The 19,177-nt window shown below is 37.7% G+C and overlaps 3 protein-coding genes and 1 non-coding gene across 4 annotated transcripts; 1 reads left to right on the top strand and 3 right to left on the bottom strand.

Moving 5' to 3' along the window:
* Nucleotides 1-1,058: 1,058 nt before the first annotated feature.
* Nucleotides 1,059-3,284, bottom strand: LOC131776157 (uncharacterized). Its single transcript, XR_010718933.1, has 2 exons — nucleotides 2,568-3,284; nucleotides 1,059-2,155 (listed from the first exon to the last, which is right to left on the bottom strand). It is a non-coding gene; the product is annotated as an uncharacterized protein (transcript).
* Nucleotides 3,285-3,432: 148 nt separating this feature from the next.
* LOC131776179 (UPF0538 protein C2orf76 homolog) lies at nucleotides 3,433-8,473 on the top strand. Its single transcript, XM_066173171.1, has 5 exons — nucleotides 3,433-3,652; nucleotides 4,594-4,630; nucleotides 6,010-6,061; nucleotides 6,783-6,859; nucleotides 7,367-8,473. Exons 1-5 carry the CDS (start codon nucleotides 3,502-3,504, stop codon nucleotides 7,446-7,448), a joined length of 399 nt encoding a protein of 132 aa, XP_066029268.1. The 5' UTR covers nucleotides 3,433-3,501; the 3' UTR covers nucleotides 7,449-8,473.
* A 2,148-nt stretch (nucleotides 8,474-10,621) lies between these two features.
* Nucleotides 10,622-13,754, bottom strand: LOC131776203 (potassium channel subfamily K member 3-like). Its single transcript, XM_059092373.2, is given in 4 exon segments — nucleotides 10,622-11,801; nucleotides 11,804-11,917; nucleotides 11,920-11,949; nucleotides 13,040-13,754. Coding segments are annotated over 4 exon segments (861 nt in total). The 5' UTR covers nucleotides 13,329-13,754; the 3' UTR covers nucleotides 10,622-11,373.
* Nucleotides 13,755-14,056: 302 nt separating this feature from the next.
* LOC131776163 (MICAL-like protein 1) lies at nucleotides 14,057-17,509 on the bottom strand. Its single transcript, XM_059092323.2, has 5 exons — nucleotides 17,153-17,509; nucleotides 15,979-16,027; nucleotides 15,119-15,263; nucleotides 14,958-14,996; nucleotides 14,057-14,576 (listed from the first exon to the last, which is right to left on the bottom strand). Exons 1-5 carry the CDS (start codon nucleotides 17,329-17,331, stop codon nucleotides 14,458-14,460), a joined length of 531 nt encoding a protein of 176 aa, XP_058948306.2. The 5' UTR covers nucleotides 17,332-17,509; the 3' UTR covers nucleotides 14,057-14,457.
* Nucleotides 17,510-19,177: the final 1,668 nt, after the last annotated feature.

Here is a 19,177-nt window from a genome sequence, read left to right as displayed (position 1 = left end):
CTATGAGATAAACTCAAATTGCTAGACTAGCCTCAAGTCATTTTTCAATAAATGTACCAGGTAAAGAGGTACAATAGCCTTTAGCTCATGAATGAACACAGCAACCTACATTCTTTTTTTGTCCTCTTTAAATTAGAGAAATTTTTAAAAGAATTCATTGAAGGGAAAAAATATATGGCTAAAAGTGTACACAGAGTCCCCTACCTGAGGGTGCAAATTATGATCTTGAAGCAATGACTTGACAAATGTTTTGATTCAATTCCCATTAAAATTGTATGATTTTTTTTACAAATTATATAACTAATTGTTCCATACACTTGAGACTTTCAACCAATCAAGTATTTTTTAAATACCACTTAAACAACCCTTGATTCCTGCTACCTCAAAATGTACCATGAACTGCTGAAATGAAGCTCATGATTGGTGCCAGAACAGGTATAGGTGGGGTAAGTTTGGCTCATTGCATCTCTTAACCCTTCAACTCCCATGAGTGACCAAGGCAGAATTTCTCCTTACAATATCACTACAATATCAAGCAGACAAGTGATGAGAATAAAGAAAAATGTTCAAATTAACATCACTAGAACTGAATGACAGACAGTAAGGAGAAGTACTAATGAGATCTTGAGAGTTGGAGGGTTAAACAAGCATGGTGAACTATCTTTTAAATTGTACTTTTCGAAACAGACATTGGTGGGGAATATTTATGGAACCTTAAGAAGAAATTTGATACATTTTTTGTTAGTGGAATCACCTTAATTTGGTTTCTTTTCTCATACTGGTATCAAGGACTGATAAGATCTGATTATTGTAGAATCTTTAACCCTTTAACTCCCAAATCAAATTTTTCATTCTCCATACTGTTGACCTAACAATTCTTATAATGTTAGTTCAGAGAATTTAGTATTGCATCAACTAATCCCTAGATTGCTATTTGTCTTTATTCTCATCACTTATCTGGTTGATATTGTATTGGTATTGTAAGGAGAAATTCTGTCTTGGTTACTCATGGGATTTGATGGGTTAAAGTATCATGAGATTTAAAATTTTCCATCACACTATTTAGTAATGTTTATTGGAAGCTATGCAAGGATCTTACACATTTCATAAATTTACAGGTTCAGAATAATTTGCCACTTAAGGTGCGTTACTCAAAGATCTGATATATGAAAGATCAAATCAGTAAGCCTACTTATAAACTTGTTTGCGAAAAGTTCAGTTCATTTTGACTGCTTCCCTTGTTTATCCTACTACATTGCTTTATGCATTCAGGCTCCAGGAAGCCCCACAGACTTAAATTGATTAAGTTCTGGTTTTACAAAAGCATGCCCTTTGCCTCGTAGACACGTTGCACCTTATAGGTCACTTGTCAGATGATTCCTCTTTTCCTCTCCTCCAATACTATATCAAAGTGAATATGCTTATTTTGAATCTTTTTCAGTTGAAATGCACGATGTTACTTATGAATATTACTAATCTTTCTAATTGCTCAAAAGAGATACCTAATCACAATTATATATTAAGATTCTCTTCAGCCTGCAATTATCAAGTAAAACATTTACGACCTAACTTACAATCTAAATCTTTCTCAAGACAAATCATGGGATACCATCCCCCAAGAACCACAAAAAGTCCCGATGCATGTGTTGAAGGCAAAAAATATCTCTTGTGGTATTTATATTTTGTTTATTTATTTATTTATTTTTTTGGTGAAGTTGTTTTTATTTGCTAATTGCATAATGAAAAATTGCATCCATAATACTTTATTCTAAATATTTCTAAACAACAGTTTGACCATACCACTTTCACAAGCAAAGTCAACCCTGAATTAAAATTTATGCCCATTGTTTGAGGCCAAATACTTCTAGCTCACTAGCAGTAAAATTCTTGTTACCAGTCAGAAATGTAGAAGGAGTGATGTGAGGTGGGCATTCATAAGTATTTCCCAAGGAACTGTAACTGTTGGTGGTTGAATTTGCTTCATTGCAGATGGTTAAGTCATGTGAGCTTCCAAAGGTTGGGCCATATCCACCGTTGCAGTATATTCCATACTTCGTTTGATCAGGCTTTAGGGGCAGTTTGGTTGGTCCAGTACCAGATGGGTTGACAAAGCTAAATATGAATGACCCATTGCAGTATTTGTAGTTACCAGAAACTGAAATAGAGAGAATTGTATTTAAGATTCACTGTTGCTGTGCGTCTGTTCAGCAATGGATCAAAAATGATGATAAAATGTGGTATAAAACAAAAAAGTGACAACTGAGGTGCAGGGGGGTGTACCACTGATATTCTTACCAAAGTTGACGTGTCATTGATCTTATACAGTAGGAACATACCTACGACAACATGGAATGTGTTTGTTTTATATTGATAAAAAGGCAAAATGTTCTCAACGGTGACTTGATCTATACGTCTGTACTCCAATAGATCAGAAGTAAGAACCCACCAAAAGGGGTGTTTTGACTTAGTTTAAAATGTAAGGAATTCAGGAACAGCACTTGCGATGAGATATAACTTAAGCCACCACTTAGAAAACCTCACAGCAGGAACGTGCACAAATGACTTACTATCCCATGACTGCTCTGTGAAACCTCCAAACAAAACAGTCCCAATTTTTACCACTACCACAGTTGGCCGCTCTCGTACACAACGCGAGTGGAAAGTAGTTGATGGGACCATCCATCGCGGGAAGCACGATAGAGCAGCCACGAAAGTAGAGTGATGGAGACTTCAGTTGATCGGTGAGCCACCTGTTCACCAGTATATACTTATGTTCATCGGACGTAGGATGTTGGACTCGAAAAATGGTCGAGGACATAATTCATCGATAATTCCACGAATCTGAATAGAACTCAGCTTCTTATAGCAGTTCTTTTTTGCACCCATGGAAAAGCCTCTGGCACAAGGAGCCGCCCCGTTCGTAGGTAGTTTAGAATTATACCGGAAAGGTGTTCCATCGCGGTCAATGAAGTAAGTTCCATCCTCAGCTGGTGTTGTTGTTCAAATTCTTCCTGAAACAATGGGCGTGTAACATTGAACATGGAGCCTTTTTCAGCGTTTGTAGGCTTGTACTGAAAAGCTGACCGCCGCCAAATTTAACTTGACAGTAGAGGCAAAGTTGACCTGTTCCAGTTTCTTTGCGACCAGAAGCAAAGGCTTCCTATCTTTTTGAACTTTCCAACGCCTCCCCTTTTCATGATTTCGTAAGATTTCTTCATACAGTTCAGGGCTTCCTCCAAGGCCGTATAACTTGGGAGATCGATATCTTCTCCGTCCGCGGACATTATTCTTAACGAGTGAGACAACGTGCAGGAAGTTGATCTAATGTAATTGCAAAATGTCAATCAGAGTATGAGTGTAAGAAGTCTGGAAACAACACCTCGGTCCCAGTGCTGCTTGCATGCGGTTTTGTAAATAAGCGGTGGACACAGCTACACAACATGGCGGACGTTTGACAGATTCTAAATATTTTGGTAGATATCTTTTTGTTAATGTGGGACGATGGATGAGGAGGCACGAGCTGATTCTTCTGGAGCGACTGTAACAATGCGTCTCATAAGGTCCTTTGAATACCGGAATATCAAAGATGTCGTATTTAAAGATGTGTCATTGGAACAAACAGCCAAAGATTTCATGGACTTTGTCGTTTCGGGTAAGTCGTTATCCTCAAAAACATCTGATAGGGCCGATATAAATGAAGGGTTTTCGTTTCTCAGAATATACTCCAGGGTCTCATTTTACAAATAAGCCCACAAAAGCAGAATAATGCAACAGCTCTCTCCTTAGCGTACACACGAATATGTAAAAAAAAAAAATGTTAAAAATTGCAATTTCTTGGAGTATTTGTTCAAAGAGAAGTTACAACACGGGTGTAAATTTTGATGATGATGAGCTACCTTACTAATTTCGCTGGAAAAGTTGGTTGTGGTTTAATAACTTTTGCAAAGGGACAAGAAGCAGGTACCTTCCTATGCGATAGAAGATTTGTGCATGAGATTTGCAAAGTGATGCAGGAGAGTGCCTTCTGTTTTTTTTTTTGTACTTAATTCAGACACATGCAACTAAGAGTCAGGGAATTGGAAGAATAATTGCAAGTTTGCTGAATTTGACCTGAAATCTTGCTCCAAAATATTTAAACTCTTTAACTCCCAAAGATCCTCATTTAGTAATTTCTCCTTACTGTCTGCCAACACAGTTCTTGTAATGTTTGTTTGGAGAATTTGGTATTGGATCAACTTATAATCCCATGACTGATATTATTTCTTTATTCTCATCACTGTCCTGCTTGTTATTCGGTATTGATATTGAAAGGAGAAATTCTGTCTTGGTCCACTTGTGGGAGTTAAAGGGTTAAGAATAACGTTACTAAGTGGACATTCTGATCTCTAAGGAGGAATTGTGTCCCTCAAAAACAAAAAAAAAAAGTTTTTTTTTTTTTTTGGGGTTTGGTTTTTTGGGGGGGGTTGTTGTGACACATATATGGAATCAAGGGGCAAAACTAAAGAAAGAAATTTCCTTGTGTTTTTTAGTCTTTGCTTTATGTTCTCAGAATTGCCCTGTAGTAATTAGAAAATCCATGCTTGTTCCACACAGATATAAAGAAAAGATCTGATGTACCCCTTCCTATTCAGGGACCTTTGCATATGTCTGTTGCTCAGATAATTGTTTTTTTAATGGGACAGGTCATTGATTCACTGGGTAACCAGATTGTGACCTTCAGTAAAGAAGTTATCATTTATCTTCAGTTGAGACTTAGAAAACCATGAACACAGTCACTTGATTTTATTCTAAACCCTAAACTTCCAGATCAAATTTGTCCACTCTCAAACATACCAATCCTTACTAGTGTTGGTTCAGAGAATTTAGTATTGGATCCACTAATTATCCCCAAATTGAGATTTTCGTTATTCTCATCACTTATCTGGTTGATATTGTTCATTGATATTGTAAAGAGAAATTCTGTCTTGGTCACTCATGGGAGTTATAAGGGGTTGGTGAAAGGCCAATTGTGTATAACCCAATTACAATTAAAGTTCCTTACAAATGGGACCAAAACCTCCAAAACAGAAAGGACCAATATTTTCTATGTACAAAGATGTAAATCACTGAAAATTCAGGCCCTCTAAGCCTCCCATTGCACTAAAATGTTCATGAATCCTTGACACTTCCTCATTGTTCTCACCAGGATTTGGTCTTGGTGTTACATCTGCTCCTTGAAAGCAAAGCTGGAAGGCAAGTTTTTTTATTCCAATATAAACATGCACAAGACCTAATACCATTACTGATGCATTTTAGTTTTTTTTATGTCTGATAGGTTTTTTGCTTTAAACCTTTAACTCCTATGAGTGACCAAGACAGAATTTCTCCTTACAATAGTAATAAAATATCAACCAGATAAATAATGAGAATAAAGAAAAATATCAATTTGGGGATAATTAGTTGATCCAATTCTAAATTCTCGTAGCTAACATTATAAGAATTGTATGGTTGGCAGTAAGGAGAATTACAAATGTGATCTGGGAGTGAAAGGGTTAACACAATAACCTTGATAATTTGGTTATTCTTATTTTTCACAGTTTTCTGAGTTTCATTGTAATTTTACAACCTCCAAACTTGCATCTTTGTCACCCAAATTATACACTGGGATCCAAAAACATTTTCAGTCTGGAACATTTATGTTTATGGCTCTGCCCATCTCAAGGATAGAGAGGTTTTGATGAATTGTTTGGTAATTGTTGTCTTCAAAGAAACCAACACACACACTTTTCAAAGATACTCTCACAAAATCTACCCTTTGGACTTTATTTTGAAGTGGAGAGTTCAGACTCTACCCTAACCTTAACCTGGGAAGTGAGGGGAGTGGGGGGGGAAGGGTGAGGGTAAAATGAAAACATCTTAACAAGAAAGAAAAAATTAAATTTCCAATTGTTCAACTGATTATTTTGACCATTCTATCAGTGTCAATGAAATATCTAATTACTTATACCAAGTTGTTTTTAATCCTCTTTCAACAATGTTAACAGACACAATGAAAATTCAGCATAAAGCACATGGTGCCAAAGTAAGTCAACTCTTGTGATGTGTGTCCCAATTAGACAATAGTTAAGTGGATAACTACATATGTAAAGAGCAAAGATAAGTTTATCAACCCCTTTTAATCAACGAGTTATTTCTCCCTATAAACAGAGGATATAACATGGCCACACAGGGATACAAATTTTATCTTTGAGTGCTGAAAGTATCTCATGTTAGTACCATGGCGACTCCAATATCCTCACATGTTAAAGATAAAAATAGTATCTTCACTGTGTGCAATGAAGATATGATTTTTTTAGTAAAAGGAAAAATCCTGGTATTCATCAGTATCTATTTAACAAATAGATTCCAAGTTGCCGTGTGTCTATTCAGTAATAGATCACAAATGACGTCAAAATGTGTGGTAAATAAAGTGGCACACGAGGCACCGAGTGTGTCACTGAATAATAAGAATTTAAAAAAAGTTTTAATGATGATGTCATCTATACATCTGTCCTCATAGATCATAAGTGAGAACCAATCAGAATGCGTGCATAACTGAGCTTATTATATAAATAATAATATCCATTCATTACCCAGCAAACAGGTAATGAGAATTCTCAAAGGTTTCAAGTAGAAGTTGTCAACGTGATCTGACACCAAATTCTGGTAACTAATTTACAAGGAAATGTGCAGCAGCTAGATGGGAGAATTAACAATCAGATCTTGGGAGTTAAGTGGTGATTAACACAAATTTATTTTAATAGACAAGTGATCCAGTGATAAACACAGAAAATGATGAGATGCTTATGCTTAGACAGGACTGCAGTCTTTCCAAGAATGCGAATTGGTGAGTTCCCCACAATATTTTCGCTAAACCTGGTTTCCATAGCATCAGCAATGTTGGGTAACACGGTGAGTGAAGTCTCCCTGGACTCCCTCCAGTAAAAAATTGCGTGAAACTGCTGCACTGACTTAGTTCTGAGCATTAACCCCTTTACACCCTAACATCAGTATGCATATTCTCCATACTGTTCTCTATACATTTCCTTAGGTGCTGATAAGGAGAATTTGTTAAACAATCAAGAGGTCCTTTAGCTGCTGATCATTCTCTCTATTCTTGTGACCTAACTGTTTGATTCAGGGGTGATAATGTAAGGAGAAACTGTATGCTGGTCACTCTTAGAGGTCAAAGGCCTGGATTAAGAAACCATAAACCTGTTGTGAAGTAATTAAATGTTCAACATAACCTTAGCAGAAATTTTTTTTTCGGTTAATTGTATCCATTTAAAAATGAACATCCTCTATTTACTTTCACCTTGTTCATAACCATAAAATCTTCTTATTTCCTAACAGGACATGAAACAGAAATATCTTTCTTCAAGAAAGAAGATTATGATAGATACAAAGCTAACCCAGTGCTGAAATGGTAGAGAATGTAAATAAATTTAGTTCATGACTAATAATCTTCTCTGTAGGATATTTATCTGATTTTATGCTCACCTAGAGTTATATTTTGACATTAGGGAGAGAGAGAGGGGGGAGGGGTTGATGAAAAACTTACAGAGGGCTCTGATATAAAAAAAAAAGTACTGTTTTTTTCTGGATTGTTACTCAGAATTAGTGAATACCTGACATAGTTTGCATATCTTTGTTTTGAAAACCTATGGCGACTGAAACAGAAGCTAAGACAGGCTTTTTAATGGAAAGTGTATGTGCTTTTCCCAAAAGGTTTTAAGTCTTTGCCCCCTTACTTAGTACCACCTTTAATGAATTTCGGGCAAAAGGTTCGAATATTAAGTGTACTGGAAAGCTTGCAAAATGAGGAATTGGCAAGCAGATAGATATCGCCATCAAAACCGGAAGTCCCTGCATGTTTACTTTCGCTTGACCAGCGGTTGGTGGGTCTGGGGTTGGTGGGTCTGTGGTTTCTTGCAGAAGAAGAGGCATGACATTTTCCAGTGAGCCATTGTTCGGTTGAGGCACAATTCCAAGAAGTTGACACATCAGAGGGTAGAGATCTAGTGTTCTTGAACGGCGCAATTTCGAAACCCTTTTTAAATGCGGGACCACGGGCAAAGAAAATTGGGTAGCTGCGACTCTCCTGAGGCGGCCAGGCGTGTGTCCCGTGAACCCAAGACACGCTCGTGTTCCCCGCGGGATTGCTCGATAACCAAACCCACTTCGGGATTGATGAATATAGGAGGGATGCGGCGATTGTGTTTCCAGTGGTACTTACCTGGGATGTCTTCCTTCTTGTAAACTGTCATGTGTGGGTTTTTGGCTTTAGTGAGGTTGTCATAAATTTCGTCTAGTCTACCATCTTTCGGCCAAATGTGTACGAGTGCCCCAGATTCCGTCAGCATGTACGCAGACTGTTCGATGTAATCGCGAGAATTATGAGTCGCCTTGAAGAGACGTTGTTAAAACTGTGATCGCTGACGAACATCAAGTTGACTGTGTCATAAGCTCTCGTCACGCAATCGATCAATGAAATAACCCACAACATCGCGATCGACTTTTTCAATGGCTCGTTTGTATTCATTTGAATAACTGCCATATTCGTGCCCCTCCCAGTCCGGGTGATCGATGTACAGCGCCACAAACTGCGGTGGTTCGTCCGATTTGAGCCAGTTTATGATTTTAATCGATTCGGCTCTGAGAAGGTTCCGTGTAATTGAAGACACAATGAATGTATTGTAACCTAACCACGACGGATACGTTTTGTTACGGTATTTCGGAAGATCTTTTGGGTCAATCGCGCTGCAATCGACTTTGCAAAAGGGCTTCTCGTAGAAAATGGGTTTTTCTGGATAGCCGCGGCTTCCCGGCCAGAAGTAAATCCCGCTACGTCCACCCTGCTTTTTGTAGTGTCAACCAGATTGGTTCGGAAGCGTGTAGAACTTCGGGTCGCTGTCTGAACCATCATAATCGTAAATAAATTTTGCTTGATAAACAGGATCCCAGAACTTATTTGAGACAATCCCGTGGCTCTCTGGGTAAAGTCCCGTCATATAGGAATGGTGATTCGGCCAAGTTTTGGTTGGGACCACATTGAAGAGGTGCCTTGCACGGACGCCTTCTCTGCAGACCTCGTCGAGATGGGGAGTGTCTGCAAACTGGCCGCTGATAAATTGCCAGCCTAATCCATCCATGGAAACCAAATGACCGTTTCTTTTGCTTGGAAGGTTCTTTTTGTTTCGACGAGGTGAGGTTTGGAGATGAGAACGAGGCAAGTTGCCTGTAGGAGAACATGAATGGCATCCGTTTTCCTCATGTTGGATTTGGGTTTCGGCTGATAAACACACCGTGGTCGCTGAGAATTTGTCCGAGAAAAAAAAACAATAGTTAAATTATTCGTGGTAAAGAAAACAATAACCTTAAGAGCCCTTGTCATAAGTCTGACCTTTTTCATCCGCGTAACTTAACAAGAAATCACGAAAGTCAAAAATCAACTCGAACTTCTTCAAAGTAAGCTAAATATTACAAAATAACTGTATTAAGAGCAGTTTTAAGGAATTATAGTGCGAGTGTAAACTTTTAAGCCATATTTCATATTAGAAATGTATAGATAACAATAAGATTATAACTCGAGATCTCTATCGAGTGTGTCACCGTATTTCGACGTCCTCTGTGATCTGTTACTGAACAGACCTACGGCAAAATATTTGGGAAATAGACAACGAGAAGCGTGGTGAATTACATTACAGAAAAATACCTGTTACAAATCCTGAGGCATCGTCTTAGGTACACAATTACATTGATCTTACGGTCATTATTTACTAAAAACTCTCAGACATGTCTAATGCAGTCATGAATTTTTTTTTTTACAACCAACAGTGCCAGCCGCTTCTTGGGGAGTAAAAGCGTGAGAAAGAGCTTCTTCTGCGCGTGTCGCCCCACTCGCGTGCAATGTTCAAATTCACTCTTGCGTTTTCGCAGTGAATCTCACGCATGTGGATTGAAAACCCTGATTTCGCGCTAGCTCAAATCTGCTTAACAATTATTTTCCACGCCCACCGCTATCTCAGCCTTACCTGACAAATTTTTGGAGAGATGAGTGGCGTAAGATAAACTCGAATGACCAGAAGAGACGAAAAGTCCTCGCGAATCGTAGGCCGAACCGTTCGGTTGAGAGCGACAGAGCGCTGAAGTCGCTTCTGTGTTTACCACTCTGGGTAAGAACAGAACGTTTTCCAAAATATTTCATGTCCTTTGAAAAAAAAGTATTTAATTTCCTTTGAAAACAAAATATTTCATTTCCTTTGAAAACAAGTGTTGAATTGCGATTGCAAACCCGTTGGTTTTAACACGTAGGTCATCATAGGTCATCTAGAACCAAGAGAGACAGAGCGGTATGCATTCACAATTGATTTGGATCCAAGCTCTTTCCTTCAACATCACGCCATTCGTTTCTAGTTTAGACCACGTTTCCTCCTCAAATCAAGTTAGTTTTTGCACGTGTCCAATTAATTTTTTATATAAACTAAGTAATATCACATTATCGCGATCTTTGCGTGCGAAGTGCAAATAAATAAATGATACAACGTTACATCTTTTGAAACGTTACGAAGTGTTCAGCTTAGTACATGACATAACCCATTTTTATATAGTTTTTTTCCACAGTTTCAAATTATGCAAAGCCGTGTGATTGAAACAATCGCTAAACTCAATAAAAATAACAAAGTTCAAATGATCCCTCAATCAAGGAAGCCGAAATCCAATAAAGCATTTTGTTTTGAAGGTATGATGTCAACGTTTTTTAAAAGCCGCCATCTAATCTCCTAAAAAATCAGCTCTCGGGTGTGTCGCTTGACCGCAGAAACAAACAAGACGAAAAAAAACAAAAATGGCTTCGTTTTGGGCTAAAAAGGCCCTCCTAACTAACTAAATTTACTTCTAAAATTTATGCTCATTTTTACATTTCAAAATCTCTGCAAACAACATGTACAAGAACAGCTCTGAAATAAAACAGGACAAAGGGAACAGTAAATTGAATAGTCAACTAATGTTCATCCACTTTTTTAAATTTCGTTTGAATCTGTTCTGTTGATGTCGGTATCGTTTCCAAAAAGGTGGTTAGGTAACTTGTTCCATTCCTTGACGATCCTCACAAAGGAGTCTTTTAAGGGGTTCATTTTAGCAGATTTCTTACGAAATCTTGGATGGTTTTCGAGATCTAGAATTTTTTGGTACTTTTCTTGTAATTGTCGTGAAAGTTATTCCCATTTAACTGTCTTAAAACATTCTACGAAAGGGAAGTCGGCGCTCTATTAGTTCTAATTGTTCTGGTGTTATCGCCTTGGCAACTTTACTGACATATGTATGACATCTAATGGAAGCCCTCTATATGCCCCATCAAAAGGTGGTGTTGTTCTCCAGTGTCTGATTGTTTTTCAAATCCACTTCTGCCGTTATCCTCGCTTCGTTTTTAGCTGAACAACACCCCGTGAGGCTAAAAGATCGCGTGGTAGCCACTCGGGTTTTATCCAAGTACGCTACAATCGAGTCGATCAAACTGGACATGAAACACAACCCGGGTAGAACAGTTATAATGAAAACATACAAGTGATCCTCAAACGGAATAATATCTCCAAATCCGACAGTAGTTAAGGTCACAAAAATGGAATAAGAGTTCGTGATAAAACTTTGTTTTGATTCTAAATGCGTGTTCAGTGCACAAGCAATGATCCAGGTTACAATGCAAGACACTAAATTGATGCAGGTATTTCCAGTTTCCATAAAATCGCAGGCACGTTCTTGACAGTTTTTACTGTGAAATTCCTATGCAGTGGTCGGGTCACCGATTTTAAGGCTTTGTTTACAAGTTCCCCAATTGATTTAAGAGCCAAAACTGTGAATGGAATTCCTACCAGCGCATAAATAACAGTTAAAATTTGACGCTTTCTGTCGTGGGCGTTATGTTTCCATATCCTGGCGAAAAAAAGGGGAAATGATACAAATGAATTAGTAAAAGAAAATGAAGAAAATATTTAATGAATAAATAAATTAATAATGGGGCAGTCTGTCTCAGTGTTTTGGGTATCGTATGAAAGAATTAAGCTGAGCGCCACGGCAACATAAAAATTTGGCTCTTCGATGTTCATAATGGAAAGGTGGTGATATCTAGTGATAAAAAAGATAATAAAGATGTAAATAATGACGATAACAGTAGGGGTGTCAATCATTTTTTTCCATGAGCGGCTGCTGATAAAGTCTATATATCTATCATTTTCAACGACACTGCGGGTGAACAACTTTTTTAGTTTATACCACACAGATACAAAAAATTGGTATAGTTTATTTCTTTCAATATACAAAAAAATGGTCGGAAATAAGCCCTTGACACACGAATATGTCTCATCGGCTGCTCGGAGGCGGATAGTACTTGTTATTCACATCCGAACAAGCCGATCAGCGCGCGCGAAAAGTACCTATTTACCAGTGTGGTCTATACTAATACTAACGATAATGACAGAACGGTAATTATAATATTGATAATTTTGAGTGTAATGATAATAGAAATAATGATAAACCCATATATGCAAATTTCTTTAAAATGTTTAAGTGCGTGTGACAATTTTGAAAAGGAAAAGATTCCTATCGATGAAGAAGCTAGGACTCTAATGGAAAAATGACAAATATAGTACAAATCTGTGGTTGTCATGCCGGACGTAAAAGGTGACATTTTACTCTTCAATTGGAATTAGCGATGGTATTCACGCTCTTTGTTGATTGTAATAGCGCGTTCTAAAGTTTCGGTGCAGCACAGGTTGAAGACTGGTCATTTAGGGTGGCTTAAAGGTTGTGAGTTTATCAGGAATATGTTGTTCCACTGGTCCAATATCTGTGTTTTGGAAGGGAACTTTCATATCGAAAGAAAATGTTCAAAATGTATTTAATTTGCATCGCACCTCGATGAAATAACTCATTCTTGTTAAAAATATTTCTGCACCTGCAGTGCCTAAGCTGATCAGGAAAGGTATACGATTTTGGTGTAAATTCACAACTATTTCTCTCTTACCAATTGTAGTGACAAGCTGTAAAACGTAGAAAACAGAATTTAAGAATGTCCAAGTTGGCTTCGCTCCATTCTCCCTCGTGTCGTCGTAATCTTTAAGCAGATTGGTGATATTTTCTTGGGACAGATTATACGTGTTACTCCACCGACGTAGGAAGTCCTCTAATGTTTGACTCTTAGAGTTTCTGCCTGTTTCCTTCTCGATCTGCATAAATATGGCTCCTCCGATGAGGACATAAACAAGAAGCCCAACCACTCGGAATGCAGACCTTGTGCTGCTGTTAGTCGCCATGGTTTGCCAACAGGCTTTCTGTGTCGAGTAGACGAAGTTCCTCGACCGATTGCTGTGTCACCCTTTGAACAGTGCGGTTAAAGTTCTCGATTAATTTGTCGTTCAACTTCACAGTTGAAGCCAGATCTTTTCCACTGATTATAACCTATCGCTTGATAGCGACCTGGAATAATAGTTGAACTACCGAAAAATTCATTGGCTGATTACGAAGGTTTGCGAGTGTCTGTCAGTTATCTGATGCAAAAACTCATCCGTTTGCAAATTGCTTATCATAACAAGTCGTCCTCACCATTATTGAGGTTTTTTTTGTTTCGGCTCGGTAGGCAGCTGCATAAACAGCACCAGATAGCCATCATTTACTAAAACTTTATCTTCGAAATTTTCATCATTTCACCAGGGAAACGTCAAAACATTGAAAATGTGCTTAGATACCTGTGCAATTTTATCTGAATGCCTTGAAAATAAAACGTAACCATCTTAATTAAAACTGCGCTGAAAAAATTAGCGCTATAGGAGCTGCATCTTTTAAATAAGTCTCGAATTTTAATTTTGCAAGAAAAATGTTGTGTTTGACTCATGTCGAGAATCGGAAGAACGCAATATTGGCGTTTAGAGCAGTGACAGTTAGCACCTGGTTTTTCAAGGAAACCCTTAATGAAACCGCAAACTTCTGGCGCTGAAGACCATGTGATCTTGTTCCCAGGTCCCGTCTGAGATAATAACCCCGGTTTTCATGATAGAGATTCTCTGAAGGCTTTAATCTTTTATTTTTCTTTTAATGACATACAAATGTGACAGATTTTTAAATCTAAGCTACTCCAAGAAAGCCGGGTACTTGTCAAGGTTATACTTTTAAAAGAGCTTTTAGTTTTGCCTGAAGAAGTGCTCTGCTAATTATAGCAAAATTCAAACAGGTTTCCTTTTCAAGTATAGTTGGAAAGAATTCCATGGTTAATATTGATTTGCAATATTCTTCCCACAAGGGCACCTTAGCATTCGACATTGTTCGATTTATTACTCCATCATACTACACAGCAATGTTTCTGAGCGCTTGAAATCTCCAAGACACGACTTGCATGGCTCATATATTCATTTTCATTTTAAAAAAGTAGCCATTCTAAATCGTTTGTTAAGCAGTCACTTCGGTATCAGTACAAGGTTCTTCGACTATCTCGCGCTGTCTGAGTTTGAACCGTCGCTTGTATGCCTCGTCAGCCAGAATATCAAACAGATATCGCTTGGGTCTCCCTGTTAAGAAACAATTCGGTTGAAGTTAATCAGAGGCGAATTTTATCTTCAAGGTAAACCTAAGGGTGTAGTTGCCATTATGCCTTGCCCAGCATATTGGTGTTTCCTTACCCTGACTAGTAATAACCCTTGTCTCGTCAGGGTAAGTAATCATCGATATGCTGCGGCAGTTAGAGGCAACTACGCCCTAGGGCTTTTATAAGACGAGACATGGGTAACTAGTCAGGATGGGTAACTAGTCAATTAAGACTCTATTAGATACCCAGAACTCAAGATCCAGCGAGCCACAGGCCGCCACTTCTGCCCTTTTCCTTAATGATTTTATTTAAATACAACGCAAAACGTGAGGTTTCGTTGCTTTAAAATAAATTTCATTTTTACCTTTCGGTATCGTGTTGTTGTTTATTTCCGCTGTGTCTTCTGCAAAGTAACGAAAAGCCACAATCACGATTCTGTGAACAATAACTCACTTTTCGACAAACATTGTATCAAATAACAGCAAGGTATCAATCACAAAACACTGAAAACCAAACTTATGTTACCTGAAGGTTTGAAGTTGTTTAGACTGAAAAACAACGAAGAAAGATAAGTCATGACGCTTTGTTCATCCGGGACATCCATAGACACCAGATCTCTCGCGTCCAATAAAGCGGGGACACCGAGCTTTTCCTCTGCTACCTTAAAAGCCTGTTAACGAGACAAAATTTGTGTGTTAAGAGGACGTATTAATTTTTGAGACGGTTTTTTTCCACAAAAAAAAAAACGATATAATTGACTGATCTACAATAGTGGCAGACCGCAGGAAAAAATTTTTAGCCCATCTTTTGTAGTAATTTATTTTCAGTATAGCCATCTCTATTCGATGTAAAAACACAACTTTTTTCGACTATAGGAGGTCTTCCTTCCCGGCATGCCTCGCATTCATTTCATTGACATCATTTCAACCCCAGCATTTCATCGCCCAGTCTAAAGAACGCTTAGGACTCCACTCGTTTTGCAATCAAAGTTACTTTTTTAAGCAAAGAGAGCAAGATTAGTCTAAATTTTTACACATTTATCTACCAGGGATTGCCTTTATCTTCAGGTGGGTGTGGCCCACCTAGCATTGTTGCTGATAAAACATCATTCTCATTATCATGGTCATACGCTGACATCGAGCTAAACTTCGTGTTCTTTTGATTGATTTTGTTTTGACCAAACTCTGATAGTTGCCAAAAATTGGCATTATTACAATATCAGACAGGAAGAACTTATCAACATTTGTGCTGACAGGCTTTCATTTTCTGTCACAATTTCAGTAATAATGAGAGAAAGAGAAATGTTTAATATTCTTCATGCCGAAGACTGTTTCAAAAACATGCAATGAAAATGCATTATAAATATTAAAAATAGTTCAGCTTACCAGTTCGTTATTTTTCAACATGTCTTCCTTCGATAGATTCTGAAAATCTCTGAAATAAAAGAATGATCGGTAGTACAGCTTGTCAGTGAAGACTGAACACCGACACGGAAATTAAGTTAATACTCGATTGCGACTTAAAGCGAGAACGATCATAATTGATTAGAATACTACCGCCGAAAAACGAAGGAGATGAATCCAGCTTGCCCGTCCTATGACCTTTGATCTACTTTGCAAATCTCCTTTCCAGCTACGGTACACTAAGTTATAAACTGATTTGGAGAATTTCGTGGTCTATATTGTAAGGAAAATTTACACGTTCATCGCTTGTAGGATGTAAAGAGCTAAGTGAAATATCTGCATCCGATAGTGGACATGTGGGTATTCCGGAAATCTTCCGCAAACGTGACGCATTTTAGCAATCACGAGTCTTTTGATTGTGCTTTCTTCTTTTTCATTTTCTTAATTTTGTATTTCCTCCGATGATGCTATGTTCTGAAATATTCTGAAACCCAAACCTTCTTGAAATCTGCAATTTAGGGCCGGACCTGTACACGTTCGGCTTATCTGTAGTTTGGTTTCATTGTAGGCAGCTCAAATTTCTCCGACATTCAAAGATATGTTAATAAAAACAAAGCTTACATCACTTGTTATGTTTTGATTGCGTCTGAAGTATGAGTATTCAGACGCAAACACCAATTATTGTTTTTACAATATCGTACATCAAGTGTAGACATAAACAGCGCTTAGGAAAAACGTATTTTGGCATAGGATTATTTTCCAATATTGTCAGAAACAGAACAAGTTTGCATTCTACGATTACGAATTTTGTGAAATTTAGCCCATGATGATTTTGTTATATGCAGATTGCTTCATGGAGGTTTGAAACGTTTGCGATCGAGAGCTGGTAGTCAATTGAAATACATCTTAAGACACCCAATATTAAATGGGAGATTATAATACTGTTTCGAAATTTGTATTTCTTGCAAATTTGTATCAAGTGCTCGATTCAAACGCAACTCGTTTATGCTACAAAACCAGCTTAGATCGAGAGTTCAGATTAAATTTGACCTTTTTCACATTTAAATTAACATACGATTTAATCTGAAAAAACTCAGGGAAGTCAAGAATTTTTGTTTCCTATCTCAATGTGAAGTGAAAACATGATTGTTCTTACATGAGGTCCGGCTTGTAGCGGTGTATTATGGCACAAAAGGCTAATCCATCTCTCCATGAGGTTGTCATGTTAGACACACGAACGTTCTTGTATCCCACTGTTTGTCGCTTGCACCACTCGAGTAACGCTTCTTTCCCGCGCAACGTGCCAGCTGCGAGATTTTTTTGTTTTTTGGACATTTTTGTTGGATCCAGCGACGAGCACTTAAAATATTTCCCGATCTAGGCTTTCACATTTGTTCAGCGAAGGTTTATCACACCGTATGGCGGAACTACTGGCTTTTCAGCGCAAAAAGAGCGATTTGTTTTTCAGTTTCGTCGTCTGTCGATCGATCTCACGTTTGCAAATGACGTTGTCATAATAAACGTACCAGCAATGAACTATTTCCGAAATACTCGTGACCAGAATGAATGTAAACATTAATGAAATCTCTCATTGATGTACTTATAAATTAAAATACATGTTAAAAAACTGTAAAAAAAATATTGCACTCGAAGTATAAACAAAAACGATGAAACGTAACTTGCACAATATGCAAGGATAACTTGCGGAGATAATCAGTGAACAGTTGCGTAATCGAGGCAGAAAATGTTTGATTTTTTTTTATGAAAGGAAAAGCTTCAGGAAAAAAAAAAAAGTGACGCTGAAAGGGTTTATTTTGAGCTTAGTAGATTAAGCGTGTTTTCCTCTCGCAGTTTTTTTTTATTAGAATTCCTTACTTCTCTCTAAAATAGGACTTTTTTTAAAGCACCTCAAATACAGAAGTTTGCTATGAATTTCAAACATTCTCCAGCGAAACATCTGCACTGTGCCCGTAAGTGATTCTCTGACAAGAAAACTAATGACATGCCACAAAAATTCACACTGATGTCATGATTGGTTTTCACCACAAAGAAGCCGCCGTCAACGGGAAGTATTCGAAAATTGAAAGAGGTGTCGAGCGTTGTAATCAATTCTACAACGAAATGAAATTCTGGCAAATTCAATCACTTTACATATGGAGAAAAAGTCACTGTTGACCTTCAATGAATGCGATTCGCATTCTAAAGCTGTTTTCAAGTAGTTTTAGTCGTGTACGTGCGAAATTTAGTTGTCAAAGGTAACTTCATCTCCACTAATGAATAATTATTATTTTTCTTTAATTTCTGGTCTACACTTCGTTTTGAACTCTAGGCTCTCCGTGAAAAAAACATCAGGAGAGTGCTTTTGTTTTTGTACCGTCGTTAAATCAAAAAAGCTTCAGGTTTTATTTGAAAACAGTCGAAAATTTTAGTAATAAATGCACGGAAGCTAGCACTGCGGCGCTTTCAGAATAATTTATCCTAAGAGATTTTTAATTAAACGTTTTTATAGCCAATTGAACAGCAGTCGACCACACGCATTGCAATTTCGTTTTTGCGGCTTTATCTGTATTCTCCGTCATTCAAACAGTCATGCGCAAAATTCCCACATTCCATGTGTCTCAATGAAAGTCAGGGGAACCACAACGCGAGAACGAGGGTAAGGAGTGTCTTTGGGGAATAATAATGCGAATAAAACTCTTCCCTTTGAACTGCTGTTTTGACGAATTTTTTACGGGAAAACTCTTAAGTAAAGGAAGAACCAAGACGAAAAAGAAACCAAAGCACGATTGAAATTTTTATACTTTTAGACTTCCAAGGAAGTCTTTTAGTTGACTCCAATGTGTCAAATTCAAACCAGTTTCAACTCTGGATTCATGTTCTAATGTTTATAGAACGCGCGTGAGCTATAAAAACATCATACTTAGAGTGGGGGTTATTGCTAGATCAAGATAATATAACTGAACTTTATAATCTCTTGTGCTAAATCAAATGCTTCAAAATAAATTGGTGCAGGGCATCATCTGGGGTCCAAATAATTCAATAATCTTCCCGGATGTGATTCTATTCTGCCGTATTTTGGAACCCTCTTTTCCACCTGAAACCTTGATTCCATCGTTGCATTAAATCCGCCCCGTCCCACTCCCCATTAAAATAGCGGCTTTTTCGAAAATAAACGAAACCC

This window comes from Pocillopora verrucosa, chromosome 10, assembly GCF_036669915.1.
Source record: "Pocillopora verrucosa isolate sample1 chromosome 10, ASM3666991v2, whole genome shotgun sequence".
In the NCBI taxonomy this organism is placed as follows: Eukaryota; Metazoa; Cnidaria; class Anthozoa; order Scleractinia; family Pocilloporidae; genus Pocillopora; species Pocillopora verrucosa.
This window is presented reverse-complemented; position numbering and strand designations above follow the sequence as displayed.